Below are 19440 nucleotides of genomic sequence, written 5' to 3' on the forward strand. Positions count from 1 at the left end.
CAAACCATTGAAGTTTAATTGAATTTATTTTAACAAACTCAGTGCCAACATTACCAGTAATATTGCTCAAGACTTACCACAGTGTAAGAACTTTTCAGACTTTGATACAACATGCCCAGTCAAAGTACCGCATGCTGGTAATCACCCAAACATTTTGTTCACTTGAAGGGCAGCTATATGCTCAGTTATGAGGGATATTTATTTTAATGAAAAATCCTAGACTTTCCACAGTACAGTACCAAATCTGTCCTATAAATGGCAAAATACAATGCAGAACTTGCACAAATTCTGTCTAAAACCAGTCAGTAGTATTTAAAATCTTAAAGCCTTTATGTGTTGCATGTAATGTTCAAGTCATTCTTCACTTTGGCCCTAACATGTCCTCTGGTTTCACCCACTGAGCAAACTGTTCTTCTGTTAACAATCCCAAACTAATAGCAGCTTCTTTCAGTGTTGTGCCTTCTTTGTGCGCTTTCTTAGCGATCTTTGCTGCATTGTCGTAGCCAATATGAGGGTTTAATGCTGTCACCAACATGAGTGACTCATCCCGCAGCTTATTGATTCTCTCCACATTAGCTTCGATTCCCACCACACAGTTATCAGTGAATGCCACACAAGCATCTCCAATCAGCCGTGTTGATTGAAGAACATTCCTGATCATCATTGGCTTGAACACGTTCAGTTCAAAATGGCCATTGCTTCCACCAACAGACACTGCTGTTTGATTGCCGATAACTTGAGCTGCAACCATAGTGATGGCTTCACACTGTGTTGGATTGACCTTCCCTAAAAGATAAAAAAAGAATAGTACATGTAGTTGCAGTGTACACAATATGTTATCCAAATTACCACACCTTAGCAAAGCACATATTATATGTTGAGTCAGTGAGTGTTTAGGGCATCAGACACTACAGATAACCTATTACTGCTTGCACTTATCTCCAGTATCTCTTGCAAGGTCTAATCGACTATAATGAAGGAGTACAAGTACACACCAATACACTCATTACACTTGCTAAGTATTTCAAAGTTTGTTTGATGGCCTATAGATCACGATTTACACTCCTTCTTATAAAAGGTGAACACTAAAAAATATGTCTGGATTTGTTTAGCCCACGCAGAACCAGACCGCAGAAACCACAAATAGTAAATGGCCGCCGGAGACTTGGAACACGCTGCAGACATTTCGACGAGGCCACCAGACATGGTTAGGGAGAAAGAAAAAAGGACCCAGCACATCGACATGTTAGTGATGAGATTAGACACAGACAAAGAGTAAACACGAAAACCGAAATAAAATAAAATTGCTTATCCGGGAAAGGGACAATCGACCCCTAGAAGACGTGAGACACTGAAAGGCCAGAGAAAGGTGATGGAAAGTAACACCCCGCCTTTTCGCTTTTCCTCCCGCTATCGTTTCGCTGTGAAACAAACCTCCTCTATCAGTGTTTAGGTCTGCTACAATAGTTGGGGTGAGATAAAACCGGAAATGCAGCTACCAGTACAATGAGCCAGGCGACTACTCAGATCGACTACATTTTTAAATGGCGGGGGTCGAGCGGGGCGCTCCTTTCTATAAAAAAAATCACTCAAACCTATCTCAGTGGAGAGTGAATGCCAAAAAGGAAGGAACATAGTGTTCTTGAGGAGAACAAATCCGGGAAACCCGTCGGGAAGTCCGCATGTGATTGGTTAAAAGAAAGCTCCAGATTTTAAGTGTTCACGGTTTTATAAGAAGCGGTGTAACATTAATCAATCAATTAATTGTTAATTAAAGTACCATCAATCATGTAGTGCGTCCAGTGTGATCATCTACCTGGGTGACGGTAATTAAAACTTATAACTTGGACTGTCTTTGGTGACTGAGGTTTGTTTAAACATCAGTCACCAAAGACAGTTATGTAACACAGAGAATGGTCAAATTGCAGATCAAACCTGAGGCTGGATAGTAATAATATTTATCATTTGCTTGAGATTACCTAAAAAACCCAGTTCTACATGTAATTGAACATCATATCTGTACCTGGCATGATGCTGCTACCAGGCTCATTCTCAGGAAGCATGAGCTCACCCAGTCCACAGCGAGGACCTGAGCCCAGAAACCTGATATCATTGGCAATCTTCATCAAGCTACATGCAATCACATTCAAGGCTCCATGAAGCTCAACCATAGCATCATGAGCTGCAAGGGCTTCAAACTTATTGGGTGCACTGAAAGAAACAAAATGGAAGAATTTACATTCTTCATTAATTTTTGGCATTGTACATACAATGTGCTGACAAAGTTAATTTTATCTCAAAAATTCTGAGAATCACTAAATTACTTAAAGTATTCTGACACTTTTTAATACAGCTATTGGCAATCCCATCTGCAAGGCAATCATGATTATGAAAATTGCTAACAAATGTTTCCAGTATTCTGTAGACAAGACTTGTTCTATACTAAAAGCGCCTCTCCTACCTGGTAAATGGCAATTTTGTGTACTCAGCAATCTTGGCTGCCATTTTCTCGGCGAATCCTATCCTTGTGTTAAGTCCTGTACCTACAGCTGTTCCACCAATAGCCAGCTCATACACTCTCCCCAGGGTTCCTTCCACTCTTGCAATGCCATACTCTATCTGTTGTACATAACCACTAAACTCTTGGCCTAGAGTGATAGGTGTAGCATCCTGTTATGGGATAAACAGGCAAAAGACAGTAATTAATAATTACTCCTCTGTTAACTCAATTTCAGCCAAACGTCGGGAGGCCTGCACTAATACAAAATAATGACCAAATGTGTTCACATCATTGGTTGGGCTCAAAAAATGCCCTGTCCAGTTGTCCCAGCATGTATATTTTCATGCAGGGCAAGAACTTTTCAAGCTCACTTGCCTGACAGGCAACGGGTCAAGCAGTCTGCCATCTTAAATGATTTTTAAACAGAAAGGTAATATAACTGCATACCAGGCAGGTAAGCACATGACTTCCCTGGGCAAACAAAGTTTGCAAGAATTGCTTGTCTGAAGGGCAAGCTGGAATTCAATTTTTTTTTTCTTTGAGCCCTCAGTATAATTATATTGAACAGTGGAGGCTCAAGTGCTTTTCAGCTTTTGTTGCAATATTTAAATTAATTTAAAGTTCTGCATTCAGAAACAAACAAATTCATAAAAGCAAATATCTTCATGCTCAGTATTGTCAAAGTCTTTTCTGTAGGATCATTATCATGATGCTCTGACATCAATTGGTTTCAAAAAATTATATCAGTGGAACCCCTGATCTAATACCACTATGGATAGATCTGAAATGAACTTATTATCATGAGTCACCAAAAATTTAATGATCCTTTAAAGATGAATTACAGTCCGTACTGCGCAATCTCGGCTGCAATGTTTATGTGAGCCTCACAAACAAAGCAAAACTAAAAATTACGTGACAAACTTACCTGTTTCTTCATTATTAACGCAAGATATCCTTGCAGAACAAATAATAACAAGTAGAAGAACCTTGACGCTATTTCAAACCGACGTTTCAGCTCATCGGAAGTTCTTGAACGAAGCGAACTGTAATGGCGGACTAAAAACTTCATGTATGCTGTCACCGAAGTGTAACGTTTCAACGAATTCAAAACAAAAACGTAAACAAACCCCGAGTCTGCGCAGTACGGACTGGAAATCAGCTTTAAGTGAAAACTCTTATCTGCACCTGAGTGTGAGTTCTGCCAATCTTAACAAGGTCTTTAAACTCATTGCTCTTTGCCTGAAGTGCTCCATGAAGTTTTCTCAGGCCTGGTAACAGACGTTCATGGACCTCCATTGCCGCTGCTATGTGCATTGCTGTTGGGAATGTGTCATTAGAACTCTGTAATCAAAAACACCATGTTAATAAGAATTTCAAGGTAATTTGAACTCCAAATGTACATCACTTTACATGTAAGTGATGCTACTAAATGTCTTTAATTAATTTTAGTGATATACCGGTATATGGTATGTTGTGGTTTAAATAATTATCTTTCAATTGTTTTAATTTTTTTCAAAACAGTTTGATTTTTATTTCCTTTTGTTGTAACCACGCACAGTGACACAATCCGTCATACAGCTGTATATATGTTGTAGTTTAAATTTATCTTTGGTTCAAAAATTTTTGTTGCAGATTATACATATATAGTAAAAAACCAAAGATAAACTTAAAAATAATCACAATTTAATTGTACATACATATCAACACACTTGAGATCAAGGTATGTTGTAAAACAGTGTATCAGTCTGTACATTTTGTAACTTGTACCCAGATTGCAACATGGGATGTTCCCTAGGGGTTTAGTAGTTCACCACTTATTTCTTGTACAGTACTTTGATCAATGTAGTTTTCTTTTCATGATTTACTGCAAATCCTTTATAGTACAAGTACTGGTAATGTTTCCCCAAAAGCTTGTGAATGTTATTAGTAAATATGTGTCTGGATTGGTATGGAACAAATGCCCCAGTAAATAAACAGTCTCAGGCTGTCATCAGTATTGTTTTGGTAGTGAGGAAAGGGAGGAAACATGCGGGGGGGGGGGGGGGGATTTAAGAGTGGGCTTATTTGAGTGGGAGGTTCAATAGAAAATGAGACCATAATCACATTCTCGGAGTAGACTGGATCTAGCTTGCAATGGAGGCTAATGCGGGGAATCTTCAAATGCAAATAACATGACAGCCCATTGCAGGCTAGTTCCAGTCCATAAGTGAGAATATGAATATGGTAGAAACATTTGTTTCTTCAGCCTAGTTGTTAGTTTTATGAACCAAGGAAATAAATAACATCATGTTCTTTATATTGTAACTTGGTATTTCAAACCTGGCTTTTGTTGACATGGTCATTGGGGTGTACAGGTTTCTTTGATCCCATCTGGCCGCCCATCAGCTCAATAGCGCGATTACTGATCACCTCGTTTACATTCATGTTGGACTGTGTACCAGAGCCTGTTTGCCACACCACAAGTGGAAAGTGGTCCTTAAGCTTCCCAGATATCACCTGAACATGAAACCATGTTATGCTGTTGTACGTCACTCAATTGAGGCATCCTCAAAACAATTTATTAGTACTTAAGATTACAAAGACAAGATGATGACCTGATAATGGCCATGTTGTTCATGGATTCCAGAATACCATTTTGTTTAGGGTGCAAAGTAAAACTTATAATAAAAATGTAAAATGCTGTAGATTCTCACAAAATTATGACAGTAGAGTGAGTACTGGAAACTTGTTGAAATCAAGTCACTTTCAGCTGGATTACTCTGCTTGCTCTCACATTCTTGTTTGGCATCAAGTTGATAGTAATTTGTCAAATTAATGTGCCTTAGCACATGTAATACATGTACATGTACCAGAAGTTAACTAAGGTAGGAAAACATCAAATAATGGAAATGGACCATACCAAAGTCACAATGATTCAAATTGGGGAAGATTTACTTTGCTATTAATCACCTCGTCTGCTGCTTTCATGATGTTATTAGCAACACTTTCATCCAAACCAAACTCCTTGTTGACCTCAGCCGCTGCTTTCTTCAGGAAACCAAATGCACGGATCACTGGAGCCTGTTGATAACATGCAAATTCTGAAGTTCAAAAACTAACTTTGTGTAATGATTATGTTTTTCACTGCCCATCAATCAATTGATACGACAACAATCAAGCCAATGGGGGGGGGGGTACTCCCATAAATTTCGGATACGGGTGTGCGGCGAAGGTTCTTAAACCATGACCCTATTTAAGGATACAGAAAGTGAAAATTGATACCCTTTTTAAGGCCCAAAACTGAAAAATGACACCCTATTCAAGGGAAGGAGAAGCGTTCCATGACGACGCAAATAACGGCTACATGAAAATGCGCACGGCAAAACACAAATCTTTATGAAATCAAAATTGCTTTACTAACACTTGAACGGATGCCTTTTTACGTTTAGCTGGGCGTTTATTTTAGCTGATAAAATTTAGGTACCTTATCAAAGGATCACACCGGGAACACATTGCCAAAAGGAACAAAAATGATACCCTATTTAAGGACTGAGAACCTCAAAAACCATACCCTATCGGGCGGCACATATCTATATAGCCCTGGGAGTACCCCCCCCCCCCTTGGAGTAAAAGTTATGTTTGATTTGGGCCAAATTTAATCAAGAGATCATGTGATGAGAAGACAGTCTGACTTTAGTTAGAATACGTGATAAAATTAAATCCCAAAAACTCAAACCTTCAGGGGAATCATAAAGGCTTCGAGTTATTGGGGGTTCAAAATACCCAGGGTAAAATTTGTAAAAAATTAATGTCCTGACGAAAAATTGAAAAAGGTTTGAGTTAGTGGGAGGTTCTAGTTATTAAAGATTTGAGTTTATTGGGATTCAATTGTACTTCAATCATGAAGACATCTGGCCTGGGAAGATGCTCATTAAAAAGGACATAGTTAATGAAGGTTTGGGTGCACAAGAGGTGGCAAGTCTGTTTAAGTAATTGAGTGCAAATTTTTTGCCAGGACATCTTATTTTGGGGGTTAGTTCCCATCAATACACGAGAAATATTATTAGATCTTAAGGAAAGCCTTGAGGCCAAGTGGCAATGCTGCCGGAGCTTATCCAGGTTTAAGTGGCAAAGGAATATTTCTACTCCTCCCTGGATAGGATGCTAGTCCTTCGTAGGATTACCCCCCAGTATTATTTTGCTGGTATCCATTTATAAACCTGGGTGGAGAGAGGCACTATGAAAATATAGTGTCTTGCCCAAGAACACAACACAGCGACCCCAGCCAGGGCTCGAAACCAAAACCTCTTGATGCAGAGTCCAAGGCGCTAACCATTACTTTGGATCTAAACAGATCTCTTATTTGCTTTGCACTGTAAATCTAAGATGTGACACAACTTTGTTAACCCTCGGACGTACAAGGGGGGGGGGGGGTGGATGCCAACCCCCCCCCCCATAAGGTTTTCCCAAATTTTGAAAAAACGATTTACTCTACAATGCTGAAACTTTCAGTAGCTGTTCATTCATCCTGCGGATTGATATGTCAACCAGTGTCCGTGGTGCCGCGGCCATGACGTTGCCACAACAAGCAGTCTGCCCACCTTTTCCTCATTTCCGTAAGTGAAGATTATTTACATTCCGTAGCCGTGATTGCTCAATTTCCGTTTTCTGACTCAAGAAAGGAAATCAAGAGGGGATCCAAGATGGCGGCCAAGACGTCACAGCCAATAAAATATGTCATCGAGAGTACCAGGGTTCTCTCAGTTCAAAATAACGCACGCCATAACGAAAACCCGGGGAGGGGTTCCATCCACCCCCCCCCCCCTTGTATGAGGTGGGGGTGTGAGGGCTTGTACGTCCGAGGGTTAACAATTAAGACTGTTGAAATTTGAAGTTCATATGCGTTTTTGTATCTAGAGTTGGACATTGTGTGTCTATGCATGGACTGTTAATTAATAGTTTATTTTATATTAATTTTTATTATAACTTACTAGAATCACCTGATGTTTTTACCGTGTATAAAGAATTGTTAAACAAATATTAAATAAATAAATAAGACATCAAGTACAAGTATCAACTTACTGGCATGTGTTCACTCTCATCACCAATAGGAAAATTCAGTTTTGATCTCGCAGTTTGGGCTCCATAGTATTTTTCAGCTGGTACTGCTATTTCTCCAAAACTGTCAGTCTCAATACGTGTGGCCTGTTGGTAGAGACAAAGTTTCCTTTAAGCTGTCTGGACACACTTGTACACATTACTATTCATCATCTATTTCAACTCTTCTTACTCTTTCATGACGCCGTTAAAATTTTTCAAGTTACATTGTTGGATTTCATGACTTCATTTTCAGACCATGTTCAGCTGCATTATCCACCCTAGTCTAGACTACACACCAAATATCGCTACCTTATCCCAGACTGTTGTTTGAAAACCATAGCCATGACAGTGGCATACCCAACTAGCCTATACATGGGAATAACCCCTAGTGGGAGGAGGAGGAAGTGGAGGGGGGAGGGGGTAGGGTCATGCTGGTTAACTGTTGGGTTTACCCCACAAGAATAACCTGGCCTGTTCTCTGGGCACCGATGCTGGGAGTGTGGCCTGGGACTGTGGGAGGGGCAGACCTTTTCAGAAAAACCAAGTGGAAAAAATCCTTGCATGTCTGCAGGAATTACCATTATTAATATTTTGTAAACTTAATTTTCCTGGGATATATTGAATATGTTGATATCATGGAATTACAACAATAAGCATAATTCTTCCAATTCAGTGCCGCTATCCTGGGGAAAGGGGGTTATAATAAGATATGAAAAAATTATTATAAAAATAATTACTGAATAGCTTACCCAGTCGTTATTTTCGTAATATCAACAAAAGAACAAACAGTTTGTGACTTTATTTCAGCTATCAAGCAAAAAAGCCCGCGGCAAAAAGCCGCTCGTTGGCGATCGCAGGTATAACATTTTCCACAGATTTGATTTTGTCTTCCAAATTAATTTTCGTATCGAGCCAACATTTTTGGAGAGCCAATCCGTTTTCCCTCGGAGGCGGCAACACGTTGGCTAATAAGTAATCTGGGACAGGTTTCCTTATTTTTACGAATTTAATTTACCAGCGATCCTAAGGCTGACACCATACAGGACCGCTGAAAACTGCAGAAGAGAAGAATCTTGTTGATTTCGCGCGTTCGCAGTTTCTAAAATTCTAATAACCTACCATGGTTCGTGCAAATGTCACAGGGCTGAAATAAAGCTTCTGCTGGTGGAGGAATATTCGAGGATTTTTGCTGAACGTTCGTAACACTGAACAAAACCTGTAAGCCATGCTCCGAGGGGAATTTTAATGTATTCGCGCCTGGTATCTGGTGGAGGTTTTCAAAATGGCTGCTAATGACCAGCGGCCTGTAGCGCGGGAGCATATTCTTCCCGTCCGCAAGAAGTGCGAAGACGTGCGAGGTGACACGATTTATTACTTGCAGTAGGTCCTTGTAGGAAAGATCGATTCCTGAAAATTCTATTTTTCTTTAATTTTTCTCTCTATTTGCTTGTTTTTCGTCGAGTTGGCCCAATTTAGTCAAAATCCCTTTTTAAAAATGGCTATCTCACGAAATAACGCGAATTTCAACAATTCCCGTTATTTTTTCGACGCTAAAAACGTAGAATAGGGGTTTATAGTGGACAAAATTTGGAACCACATATTTGTAAACTCTCAAGGTACTTTTTTAATTTATCAAGGGACTGTTTTAATTTCTCAAGGGATTACTTTCCGCTGTGGGTGATCACTTGCGATCTCGTGAAAAAAACGTGACTTGTCACATTTTAAAAGTGACATGTCAGCTTTCTTACTGCTCAACGCACGTGTGTCTGAAAGGCGATCTATAAAAAGCGTCGCACAAACAATGGATTGCGTAACTAAAACACGAATAAATAATCACTACCACTTACATCGTTTAAAAATTACAAACGTCAAAAATAAACCATACCAAAAAACTCGCTCTTTTCAAAGATATTATTGAAGTTAAAACAAATGCAAGAGATGGGGGCTTCTTTTAGCTTAGGAGCGGTTAAAAATTAGGCCAAATTTGGTCGCTACATGTAAGCGCAACTCTATTTCGTCATCAGCCTAGGTCGTTAGGGACGTGACCTCGCGTTGACAGGGAATGACAGCAATGTTGCATGAATCGGCTTTACAACATGCGATCGTATCTACGCAGTTCGAGTGGAATTTCAGTCAAAGACAGCAAAATTCTTTCGTATTTCATCTTCAAATATAATTCGAAAGCATTCACTGTATATATGGCTTTTGTTTAATCCTGGGTCTTGATATCCGACCCTCGTAGAGCCTAGACAAAACGCAGCTTGAGTGTAACGATTTGTTTACGCCCCAATTATATGCGCAATGTTTTCTCCGACAGTAGTCGGAAATATCCGTATTTTTTTTTTGTGCTTTTTCGTGGAGCAATCACGATACGGCCTTGAACACATTGAACAGCGGTCTACCCGGCTATAACAATTCAAATATATTATATATGGCGTCGCAAAAACAAAGCGTCGAACGCATATTTTGCTGTTTCATTTGCTAATTTCGCTGCCGTAATCGACTGCCTCGAAAGGTCCTTGCAATTTTAAAGTATAGAATTGTCAGATCTCGGTGAAATTTGCACTGTTTATTTGTGTAATGTTAAGAAATATGTGTATAAATACCCGGCGCGGACGAGCCATTTTTGACAAAATTATATGGCTGCATTTCCTCCGCGAAGATAGGAAATTGTTAAACTAAACTACAAAGAAACTGTAATGATAAGTTCGAAGAACAATGCACAGGATAAACCTTCGACTCATACTTCATGCAAAAACGTCGACATCTCGAAGAGACTTTGATTAGTTAAGGGGGGTCCTTCTTAACTACCAATTTGTTGCTAAGAAAGATTTCCGACGGTCATTTTTTGGAAACCAAACCTTTTAAAGACAAGATTTTTGCACAACTTCGTTCAATTGACGAGTCCTTCAAGAGTTTCAAATCACCGCCATATTTGACAAGTTACGTGACCGGAATAGGAAAAACCCTAAAACTGAAAGGGCTTATAATTATTTAAATCAAGTAATAAAGTAGTAATAAAGACTTGTATTTTCAAACTTTCTTCAGTAGCGTCACATTCTTACATGTAAATAGTAATTCCATAAGAAGGATTATGAAGAAGGATCTGTTATCTCTAATTCTTTGAAAAAAATCGGAACTTTATTTACTTTTTTCTCAAAAGTTTTAGGGATTTTAAATTCTAGCGCGCGGTTTGGGACTGGCACTAGTTACGCGCGCGCAATATCAATTTTTTTCAATGCAGTTGTCCTCTCCACCCAATATTCACCGCTAAGCATTGCTGAACACTCCAAAATAACTTGCCACCAAAAACCATCTTGAGCAATTCCTTAGCAACTGCTCTAGATCTGTAGTTAAGAAGGACCACCCTTATGACCCATAATTTCCATCATTTTAGGCACAATTTCGCAATACCGTCCTAGAATTCTAGAAAAAGCATTATTTTATCAGGGTGGTATCACAGGCTGAAACTGTGAAGAACGCATTTCTTTCATTTTGAAATGTTACCTCCTCTTTCGCGTTATTAAATTTTCTTTTTTGTTTCTTTGCCTTAATTATAAGAAGAACTCTTCTATTTTATCTCTTCTTGTGTCCCATGAAGATGTTAGCAGAAGCTACGGGGATTTTCGTGCCCATGGCCGTTCGATGGGTTTAAAGATAATCGTTTCCAATGAATTGGAACGAGCTTTCTTAAAAGGTCAGACTGAGCATCTCTCTTAAAAATTAAAACCTGTTAGGTACGAAAGGGTTCTCATTAACACTGTATGCTTCGCATAAAGTGTTAATGGACTCTTTCTCTGGAATTAGCAGGGGGCGTCAGCGGCAAAATGAGACATGGAAGGCTTTTTAGGCTGTTTAGGAAGTGTAATCTTCTCAATAAAGTTATAAAAGTTTGTCACCTGAAGCTTGTTTTTGTGCTATCGGCTTAAGTAGTTGGTCGACAAAAGCTGAAATACGTTCTGTCAAGAGAGGATAAGGTTGGTTCTGTATGGCAATCACACCCCAATATTATGGGTCTTCCGACAGGTTCATGTGTTCGTAATAGATAATTTCGGGATTGAAATTTGACAAATTTGTGTCTCTGACTACGAAAAACGATTTTTAAAAGGCTTTTAGCGGAAACAAACTCCGTCAGGTTTCTTTCCTACCTTTGAGGACAATAAATGAAAGAAATATACTTTTCAACTTCTGAAACGAAATCAAGATTTTTGCCCGGTTTTTCCTGAAAGTCGCTCTTTAGTTGACGTTTCTATATTTAATTCGGATGTCCCCGCTATGCGGGGCTTTTAACAGACGTCTTGGTCCCTAGGACGGGGAAATAAGCCGCCGGGTTTAAACACTTGGCAAATGTTAAATTCCCCGTAAGTCCCGGGGGTCGGGGGGGCGGGGTTTTAATTGACTGATGCATTCAGTATAGTTAGAGTTTTTGATAGTTTAATATTTTAACTCTTTTATTTTAACTGTGAATTTCTGTATTTAACATCATTTTTGCGTTTAAATGCGCAATAAGAACCTCGAAGTAAGAAATTAATTTCACTTTGAAGGCCTGGCTAAACTAGGAAACATTGTTACCATTAACCGTGAAGCAAAATTTGTTTCCGCAACATATATTTCCCGCGTGGGTAAACTGGGAAACATTTGCTTCCGCAACAATGTTACATTGTTAACGTTGTCTTAAAACGAAGCCCAAGGGCATCATTAGCCACCACAGTTGGACGAATCTGAGCGCGCCGTCCTCAGATTGTACGCGTGCCAGACGCGCGTGCCTCAGAAACTTGGCGTGCGTCATCCTCAACGGATTATGACTTGACACGTGTCATAGCAACTGAAAAAACACAACTCTCCTTGCATTTCAGTTGTTGCCTCTTTAGATGTTACAACGACACCGAAAATGAGCAACGAAGAGATGCAGACAGCTTCTCCACGAAGAAAATCAGGTAAGACCAAAGTATGTTATTTAAGCGAGTTCATTTTTTTTATCGGTCGCGTCTAAAGTGTAACTGTTCTTTTAATTTTTTTTTGCGCCGTTTGGATTTAAAAATTTCAAAAGCAGCTTGTTATGCGGACATTGTTATCAGCAGAAAACAAAACTGGTATATTTCTTCAAAAAGGTTACATACAAGGCGTCCGGCTTCTTTTTTAGCAGTCACCTCTCCTTCGTAAAGTTAACGCTTCAGATTTTCCAGAGAACTGTTGCTTTTGTGATACTGCTGCCGGCTTTCTTGCTGTAGCGGTCCTCGCGCGGTCCATACTGGCCGATAAGGCAGGGATCAACCTACCAATCTGAAATGCTAACCGGCCACGATTGAGGAACCTTTTTTAGATTGAACAAAAATTGTACATAACAAGGGGAGTATGGCGTTGAGCCTGGGCTGTTCTTTCCATTTTGTACTCGCACTGACTCTACATCAACTAAATTTATTTGTCGGTTATATATAATTAATAATAGCTCGAGAATATGATTAATTTATAAAAATGACAGTGTTAAAAATATGATCTTAAAAGACACAGAATTTTGTGCTTGCTTTTTTTCTCTCTTTTTATTTAAATATTTAATAACAAGCAGTCTTCTGCTCTTGCAGATCAGAAAAGTGGTGGCCTGGAGCCTAGCGACTCTAGTGCATTACGTCAGTTACTAACACATGTCCCGGATATTGTAATTAACTGCGATCACAAGAAGGCAATGCCTCGTGTCAAGCACGTGGTGGGCGTGTGCATGTTTGCTGATATTTCTGGTAAGGTGAAACCATTAAAATTGCAGTACTGATCAAGTATAGTGCAAGTTTTGTGTATGTCGGCGTTCTTTGAGCTCTCATTAGCATCAATTTGTTACAATACTATAAGATACGAATTATTGACATTCACTGTGCATGTGTTTTTTAGTAACTGCGACAATCAGTGCGAGGAAAACGTTTCATACTGAACGAGATATCTCCTTTTGAACACTGACGTTTCAGCTGAAGATGTTTGTACGGTTGAGTAGCAGGCAAAAGTTGCGCCACCCGGCAGTCATTCAAAAGTCTGTAAACGGTGCGGCTTTTAATACAATGATCAGCTGCCGGCGCGGTGACTAAATTTGCCATGCCCTATCTTGTTCTGCTACCGCCCTATATATGAGACAAATATAATAAGATACTGCAATATCACAGCGACAAACCGATGAGTGGTGCCGGATCTATTGAAGACCTGGATCAGTAACTTAGTTAAAACGGAAAATATAGACGGGAAACTGATCCTGACGGCTAAAGCGGTCAAAAATAAACAAAGTGGATAAAAAGAAAAAAACTAGAATATATAGAAAAAACTTTGGGCAAAGTTTTTTCTATATATTCTAGTTTTTTTCTTTTTATCCACTTTGTTTATTTTTGACCGCTTTAGCCGTCAGGATCAGTTTGCCGTCTATATTTTCCTATATATGAGACGTAGGGACATTTTGCGGAAAGTAAAAGAAAAAGTGTTATTAGCGGTACTTGTCTCTCCGACTACCAACTGTAAAAATCACTCACAAGTCTCAGTTGTAGAGAAGTCACGGAAATTCGCCCCCACCCCTCCATCCCACGCATTTTTAGTTTCTTGTCTTTTTCAAAATAAAAACAAATCATAATCAGCTCTCTAATTATTTTAACATTTTTCGCTACTATGATTCTAAAAGTGAATTTTGTCGCGTGTGATTTCTCAACTTATAAAACGGCAGCAATAAAAATGCACAGTTTCATTTCACACTTCAGTGACTTACTATTGTATTGTATTGTTTGCAGGCTTCACCCCTCTGTGTGAGACTTACAGTTTAAAGGCTTCAGAAGAATCGTGTGGCACTGACAAACTAACTGCCACCCTTAACACTTACCTGGGAAAAATAGTCGAAGGTAGGTGAATTAGTAACCAAGGAAACTGTGATCAAAACATTCCTTTGGCCGGCATAACATTACATTATGCCCATTATTGTACTCTAATGTAATAATGAACTCTTCTCTTTTCAGATATATTGAAACATGGAGGCGATGTCTTGAAATTTGCAGGTACGGAGCAACTTTACATAAACAGTTGAATTGGTAAATTACGAAGCATAGTTAATAATTATTTTAAGTGCGGGGAAATAGATAAACGATGAATCACCTAACGAACGAACGAACGAACGAACGAACGAACGAACAAACGAACCAACCAACCAACCAACCGACCAACCTACCAACCAACCGACCAATCATCTATAGCTATCTATCCGTCAGATAGATGATCTATTTAACCAACGAATCTGCTTTGCTTTAAAGGTTTGACTAAACAATTAACTGATGATGAAACGTACAGTCGCTAATTCAAAGGTCAATGGGTATCTCCATATTCTTGTTTAGGGGTTCTTGGTTGCTATAAGCTATATGCTATTTTTTTACAGGAGACGCACTGCTTGCCTTATGGAAGTCCGAGGATACCACTGAAGATTTGACTCTTTTGATCAACAAAGCCATCATTTGCAGTATAGCTATTCAAGAGGAGTGTGATAACTACATGACAGATGTCGGCGTCCTTCTTGGAGTCAAGATCGCCTTGTCGGTCGGCAAAATGCAAATCACGCATGTGGGTGTCGCGGAGAGCAAGCACTTCGATCTCGCAGGGTCAGCGGTTGACGATGTGAATGCAGCGGAGAAGTGGGCGGAGCCTGGGGCAATAATTTTGTCACGTGTGGCTTTTAAAACTTCTGACCAGTCGTTGTTTTTGTTTGAACTCTTGGATGACGGATTGCATTACAGGGTAAGCTAACTGGTAAAACAACCATCTAGCCTAAAGTTTTGAAAATTTAAGGTGGCTCTGAACGTACTTTGAATATGATAAACTGATTGAATTTTTTAATGGAAAAAGTTGTTCCTGCATTTGTTTTTTACAGGTAGCCGGGGCGAGAGTTGAAGAAGAGTCTTCCACGGTCACCACAGTACACCCAACAGGAGTTCAGTTGGCCCTGATGTCTGGCTTGGTATCCACAGGAGCTGCTCTCGTATCAACACCGTCAGTGGCTAAAAGAATATTTGCCCCTCATGTTGGTACACTGCTATCACGTTATTATCCTCAACTGAAGCTTCCGAGAATCTACCGCAAGAGGGGTCAGTCGGAGCAGAAAGAGCAGATATGTAAAATCACTGGAAATCTGTTGAAAAGCGAGAGTTTTCATGACCCAGGTGAGTCACATAAGCGATCAGGCTCGTTTATGTTTTTCTCCTTTCTGTAGATAAATTTTTGTTTACAATATTTGTTTCATTAGCATAAACGCTTTAGTTTCGGATCGAGCTGGAAGAAGAACAACTCTGAATATTGAAAGGACTTGGCACGATTAGAAATTGAAGCCCGATGTTTTAAATTGCTTTTGTCTGGTTTGGGTTCGAAAATTTAAAATTTTACAAAGAATCAATGGGTTTATTAGCACTTTTTCCACACACCAATTTTGCAGTTTTTTTTTCAAACAAATATCTCCTTCAATATTACGCCAATTACTAAGTTTTAAAAGGTCTTCAAGCTTTTGAAGTCAACTCGTTGATAGCATGATGTCTTCTCGGCGCAAAGTCGTATGCTAATGAGGCAAAATGTAGATACTAACATCAGCAAAGATTAGATTCGCGTACTTCATTCCTTTTTTCATTATAAAAAGTGTGTATTTGACATTTTCATTAATTTATTTATATACATTATCTTATTCATTTGTATCACTTTCATTTATTTATAAACACTTCTCTTTTACGCATTCGGGTTAATAATATTTAACCTGCGTTGGTTTTTGTTTGCAGATCATCGTACTGACATTTACAGTAAGCTTAATGATCAGGATATTGAGGATCTTCGTGCTTATGTCCCAAAACCTGTCCTTTCAAAGGTAACTTTAGTCAAGCTTGAACTCCTATTAACACTAGCTTAGGACACTAGCTTAACACTAGCTTAGGACTAGAGAAGAGGGCCAAGCTAACCGACCTCACAACACACGCCTCTGTTGTGTTCGCGAAAGACCGTTATAGTTTTAATTTTTTTGGTGTGGAATGCTTCTTTTCTGTTTGATGGTTAATTTCCTTTGTCTTATATTCATTATCATAATCTGAAACAAATGAAAATAAACATTCAACAGATTTGAAAACTTCTAATCAAAATCAACTTTTAACCACCACGGTCCTACTTCACGTTATCACACGTAAAATAACTATATTTCATGAATCATACCACTGACCTATTTGTTTGTGTTGTAGATTGATCATGGTCAGGACCTTGAATGGTTATCAGAAATGCGCCAGGTCTCCGTGCTGTTTATAAATATGGTGCTGCCCATAAAAGGAAATTCTCATTCTTGGGCGCTTCAGAAGGCTTTCGAGGTCATTTACGAATGTACCAGGAGACTTAGAGGTAATATATACAAAAACGATGACAGCCAGTTCATTGCGCATCCTTACTGCGCAGAATGTTACGCGTAATTAGCGCGCGCGAGCACATAAACAAAATGGCGGCTTTTTGTCGCTTTCTCGTAAACGAGTATGGTGACCTATCAATTTTTTTCTCAGATTTTGGGTGTAGCGATCAAGGTCTTTCTGTAAAATAAAAACAGTTCAATTTCTATGTTTGAAAATCACTGGAAAGGTGTACCTTGACAGTAAGCGCAAGGAAATAATTATGGAATTATTATTATGAGGACCCCACTTTTTTATTTAAAACTTTTTAAAGTTTTAAAAAGTCCCCTTAAGGTAATCAACAATTAAGTCCCCTTAAGGTAATCAACAATTAGGCAAAGTTTGGTTGAAAATCCATGTTCAGTTCTATTTCGGGGCAATGACCTTAAATAGTTTTAAAGATTGTTAACTAATTAATTATTACCGTGCTTCTAGATCTGTGATAGAGTTTATGTTACCTTACTTTTTGTGCTTTCTCTCATTTTTTAAATGGCAGGAAACTTGAACAAAGTCTTTTCCTTCGACAAGGTGAGAAGAATTGCTTTTTTTAATATTTAGCTCTTTCATGTCAGAACTCCAAAATAAACCGTGTAAATATGTCTTCTGTTTACTAAATGTCATACATTTCTTTTAAAAAAATTAGGAATGAATGAATGAATGAACTTTATTTGGGTGTCTGAGTATTGGGGACACTACAATAGCATTCAAAATTGAAAATAAATTAAAAGTAGTTTTATAAATTATGCTTAGGTAATCCTTATAATAAACAATCGTCAAAGTTCTGACAATTTGGTGGTAAATCATGACATGTTAATGATATTCTCTTCACCTGTGTGATTTACAATATACTGATATGATGTAAGGAGAAATTAACTGTTGATACAGGAATTCTGTTAACTACCTTCAAACAAAATTGAAGTTCCTATTGGCTGTTTAGATGCCTGTAGGGTTTAGAATAACTAATACGCACTATGTTATATCAACAAACTGATCAAAAAAGGTATGGTATCAGACTGATTGTTATTTTGATCCTTGCTATATCTTCACGGCAGGGCTGCACGTTCATAGTGATATTTGGTTTACCGGGCGATAAGCACGAGGATGACCCAGCACGTGCTCTTAAGGCTGGACACAGAATTCTGGATTCTCTTCATCAGATTATGGATATCACGTGCGTGCTTATAACATTGTTAATTTTTTTTATATACGTCTGTTCCTGATTGCAATTTCAGCATTTTTAGACTGAAAACCATTCTCATTGTGTTTTAGTAACGAGTCAATAGGTGTTACAACTGGCCGTGCTTTCTGTGGCGTTGTAGGACACCGAGACCGACACGAATATACAGGTACGTATTCTTGGTTTTCATGTTACGTCATAAAATTCTGAAATCAAAATTCACTAGGCCTACTAAATTTTCGTTGTCATTAGACGTAAGATAAACTAAAAATATATCTTTTTGCAAATTTCCAGATCGATAGTGCCATTCGTTTTTTAAACAGAGCATTTTGAATATTTGAGTTCTCCGTCGTATGACATCAAGCTGAGTGCCGTGACAAAGCTGTTTTGTTTGAAAAAAGCCTTTCCTTTCCATTTTCAGCAGATTGAACATTTCAGATATAATAAGTGGTGTTTATGTGAAACTGTACTAGCTCATGAGCCAAAGATTGCCGCTGTTGTAAACAGAATTGAGTTCCAGATGGTTTCTCTGACATCTCGGCGGCCATATTTGTGTCCCTCGGAAGGACACAGTTATGGAATCTCTATACTAAGCTTTATAAATTTGCATGGAAAGGTTCGGAAAATACTCGCGAACGGTACACCGCAAGGACCTGAAACTTGGAAAAATTGTTTATCTATTTATCGTCTATAATATTTGAAATTCATAACTTCTGTAGTTGAATGGTTTCGAATTTATTTTTTGATTGCGCGACAGTGAAAACCAGCAATACGCTAAAAATACTTTGTACTATAGTGTTTTTATTTAACCCGTGAAACAATATCTAACAGTAAGTGCCCAATAGTCAAAACTAAAAAAAACAATGGAAGACATGGAATTAGTGCCTAATAGTGTCTAAAAGCGCACTTTGTTTTTACTAGTTCTATTTGTTAGAATTATTATGTTTTTGAAAACCTGTTGATGTGTCTGTACCAATACCTCTCTTGAAACATTGGTCACTAGCCTATACTCTAAAGTTAGTGTTTCTAAACAGAAAATCATGGGTAGATCTATTAACATCCCTTAACTGACAGTACAGAATGTGTTCTTTTGTAGTTCTTTGGGTTGTTTGTGCTTGGAATTACTAGGCAATTTGTGTAGTACCAAGATTAAGTTTGGGCCTAGTTTTGCAAAGGAGGCTATTGAAAAGATTTCCTTGCGTTAGCCTCAATTGCAAGTTAGAAATCTTAGAACAAGAAAACGGCCAGATATTCGATTATTTCGC

The 19440-nt window shown here is 38.6% G+C and overlaps 2 protein-coding genes across 3 annotated transcripts in view; one reads left to right on the top strand and one right to left on the bottom strand.

The window, feature by feature from the left end:
- Positions 1-7: 7 nt before the first annotated feature.
- LOC144634253 (fumarate hydratase, mitochondrial-like) lies at positions 8-8884 on the bottom strand. Its single transcript, XM_078493156.1, has 8 exons — positions 8699-8884; positions 7562-7684; positions 5450-5560; positions 4820-4996; positions 3686-3841; positions 2462-2670; positions 2024-2211; positions 8-786 (listed from the first exon to the last, which is right to left on the bottom strand). The coding sequence occupies exons 1-8, from the start codon at positions 8804-8806 to the stop codon at positions 362-364; spliced, it is 1497 nt and encodes a 498-aa protein (XP_078349282.1). The 5' UTR covers positions 8807-8884; the 3' UTR covers positions 8-361.
- A 3520-nt stretch (positions 8885-12404) lies between these two features.
- The window catches only part of LOC144634270 (adenylate cyclase type 10-like), a 28170-nt gene continuing 21134 nt past the window's right edge, over positions 12405-19440 (top strand). Inside the window, exons 1-11 of one of the 2 annotated variants that reach the window (XM_078493179.1) lie at positions 12405-12516; positions 13162-13314; positions 14338-14445; positions 14560-14598; positions 14973-15328; positions 15462-15750; positions 16354-16439; positions 16804-16957; positions 17495-17526; positions 18051-18169; positions 18268-18344. In XM_078493179.1, the coding sequence (XP_078349305.1) occupies positions 12471-12516; positions 13162-13314; positions 14338-14445; positions 14560-14598; positions 14973-15328; positions 15462-15750; positions 16354-16439; positions 16804-16957; positions 17495-17526; positions 18051-18169; positions 18268-18344 (1459 nt within the window). In that variant the 5' untranslated portion in view covers positions 12405-12470. The remainder of the gene's footprint in view (positions 12517-13161; positions 13315-14337; positions 14446-14559; positions 14599-14972; positions 15329-15461; positions 15751-16353; positions 16440-16803; positions 16958-17494; positions 17527-18050; positions 18170-18267; positions 18345-19440) is intronic. The other variant, XM_078493181.1, reaches the window with a different exon arrangement.

This window comes from Oculina patagonica, chromosome 13, assembly GCF_052425735.1.
Source record: "Oculina patagonica isolate OP01 chromosome 13, crgOcupat, whole genome shotgun sequence".
In the NCBI taxonomy this organism is placed as follows: domain Eukaryota; kingdom Metazoa; phylum Cnidaria; class Anthozoa; order Scleractinia; family Oculinidae; genus Oculina; species Oculina patagonica.

Bases quoted from the DNA above. Each gene is read 5' to 3' on its own strand.
- LOC144634253 (XM_078493156.1), bottom strand. From the start codon at position 8,806: ATGGCTTACAGGTTTTGTTCAGTGTTACGAACGTTCAGCAAAAATCCT. The intron at 2,212-2,461 runs GTAGGAGAGGCG...TGTTTCTTTCAG, and splicing joins ACAAAATTGCCATTTACCAG to TGCACCCAATAAGTTTGAAG. The intron at 787-2,023 runs GTACAGATATGA...TTTATCTTTTAG, and splicing joins TGGTAGCAGCATCATGCCAG to GGAAGGTCAATCCAACACAG.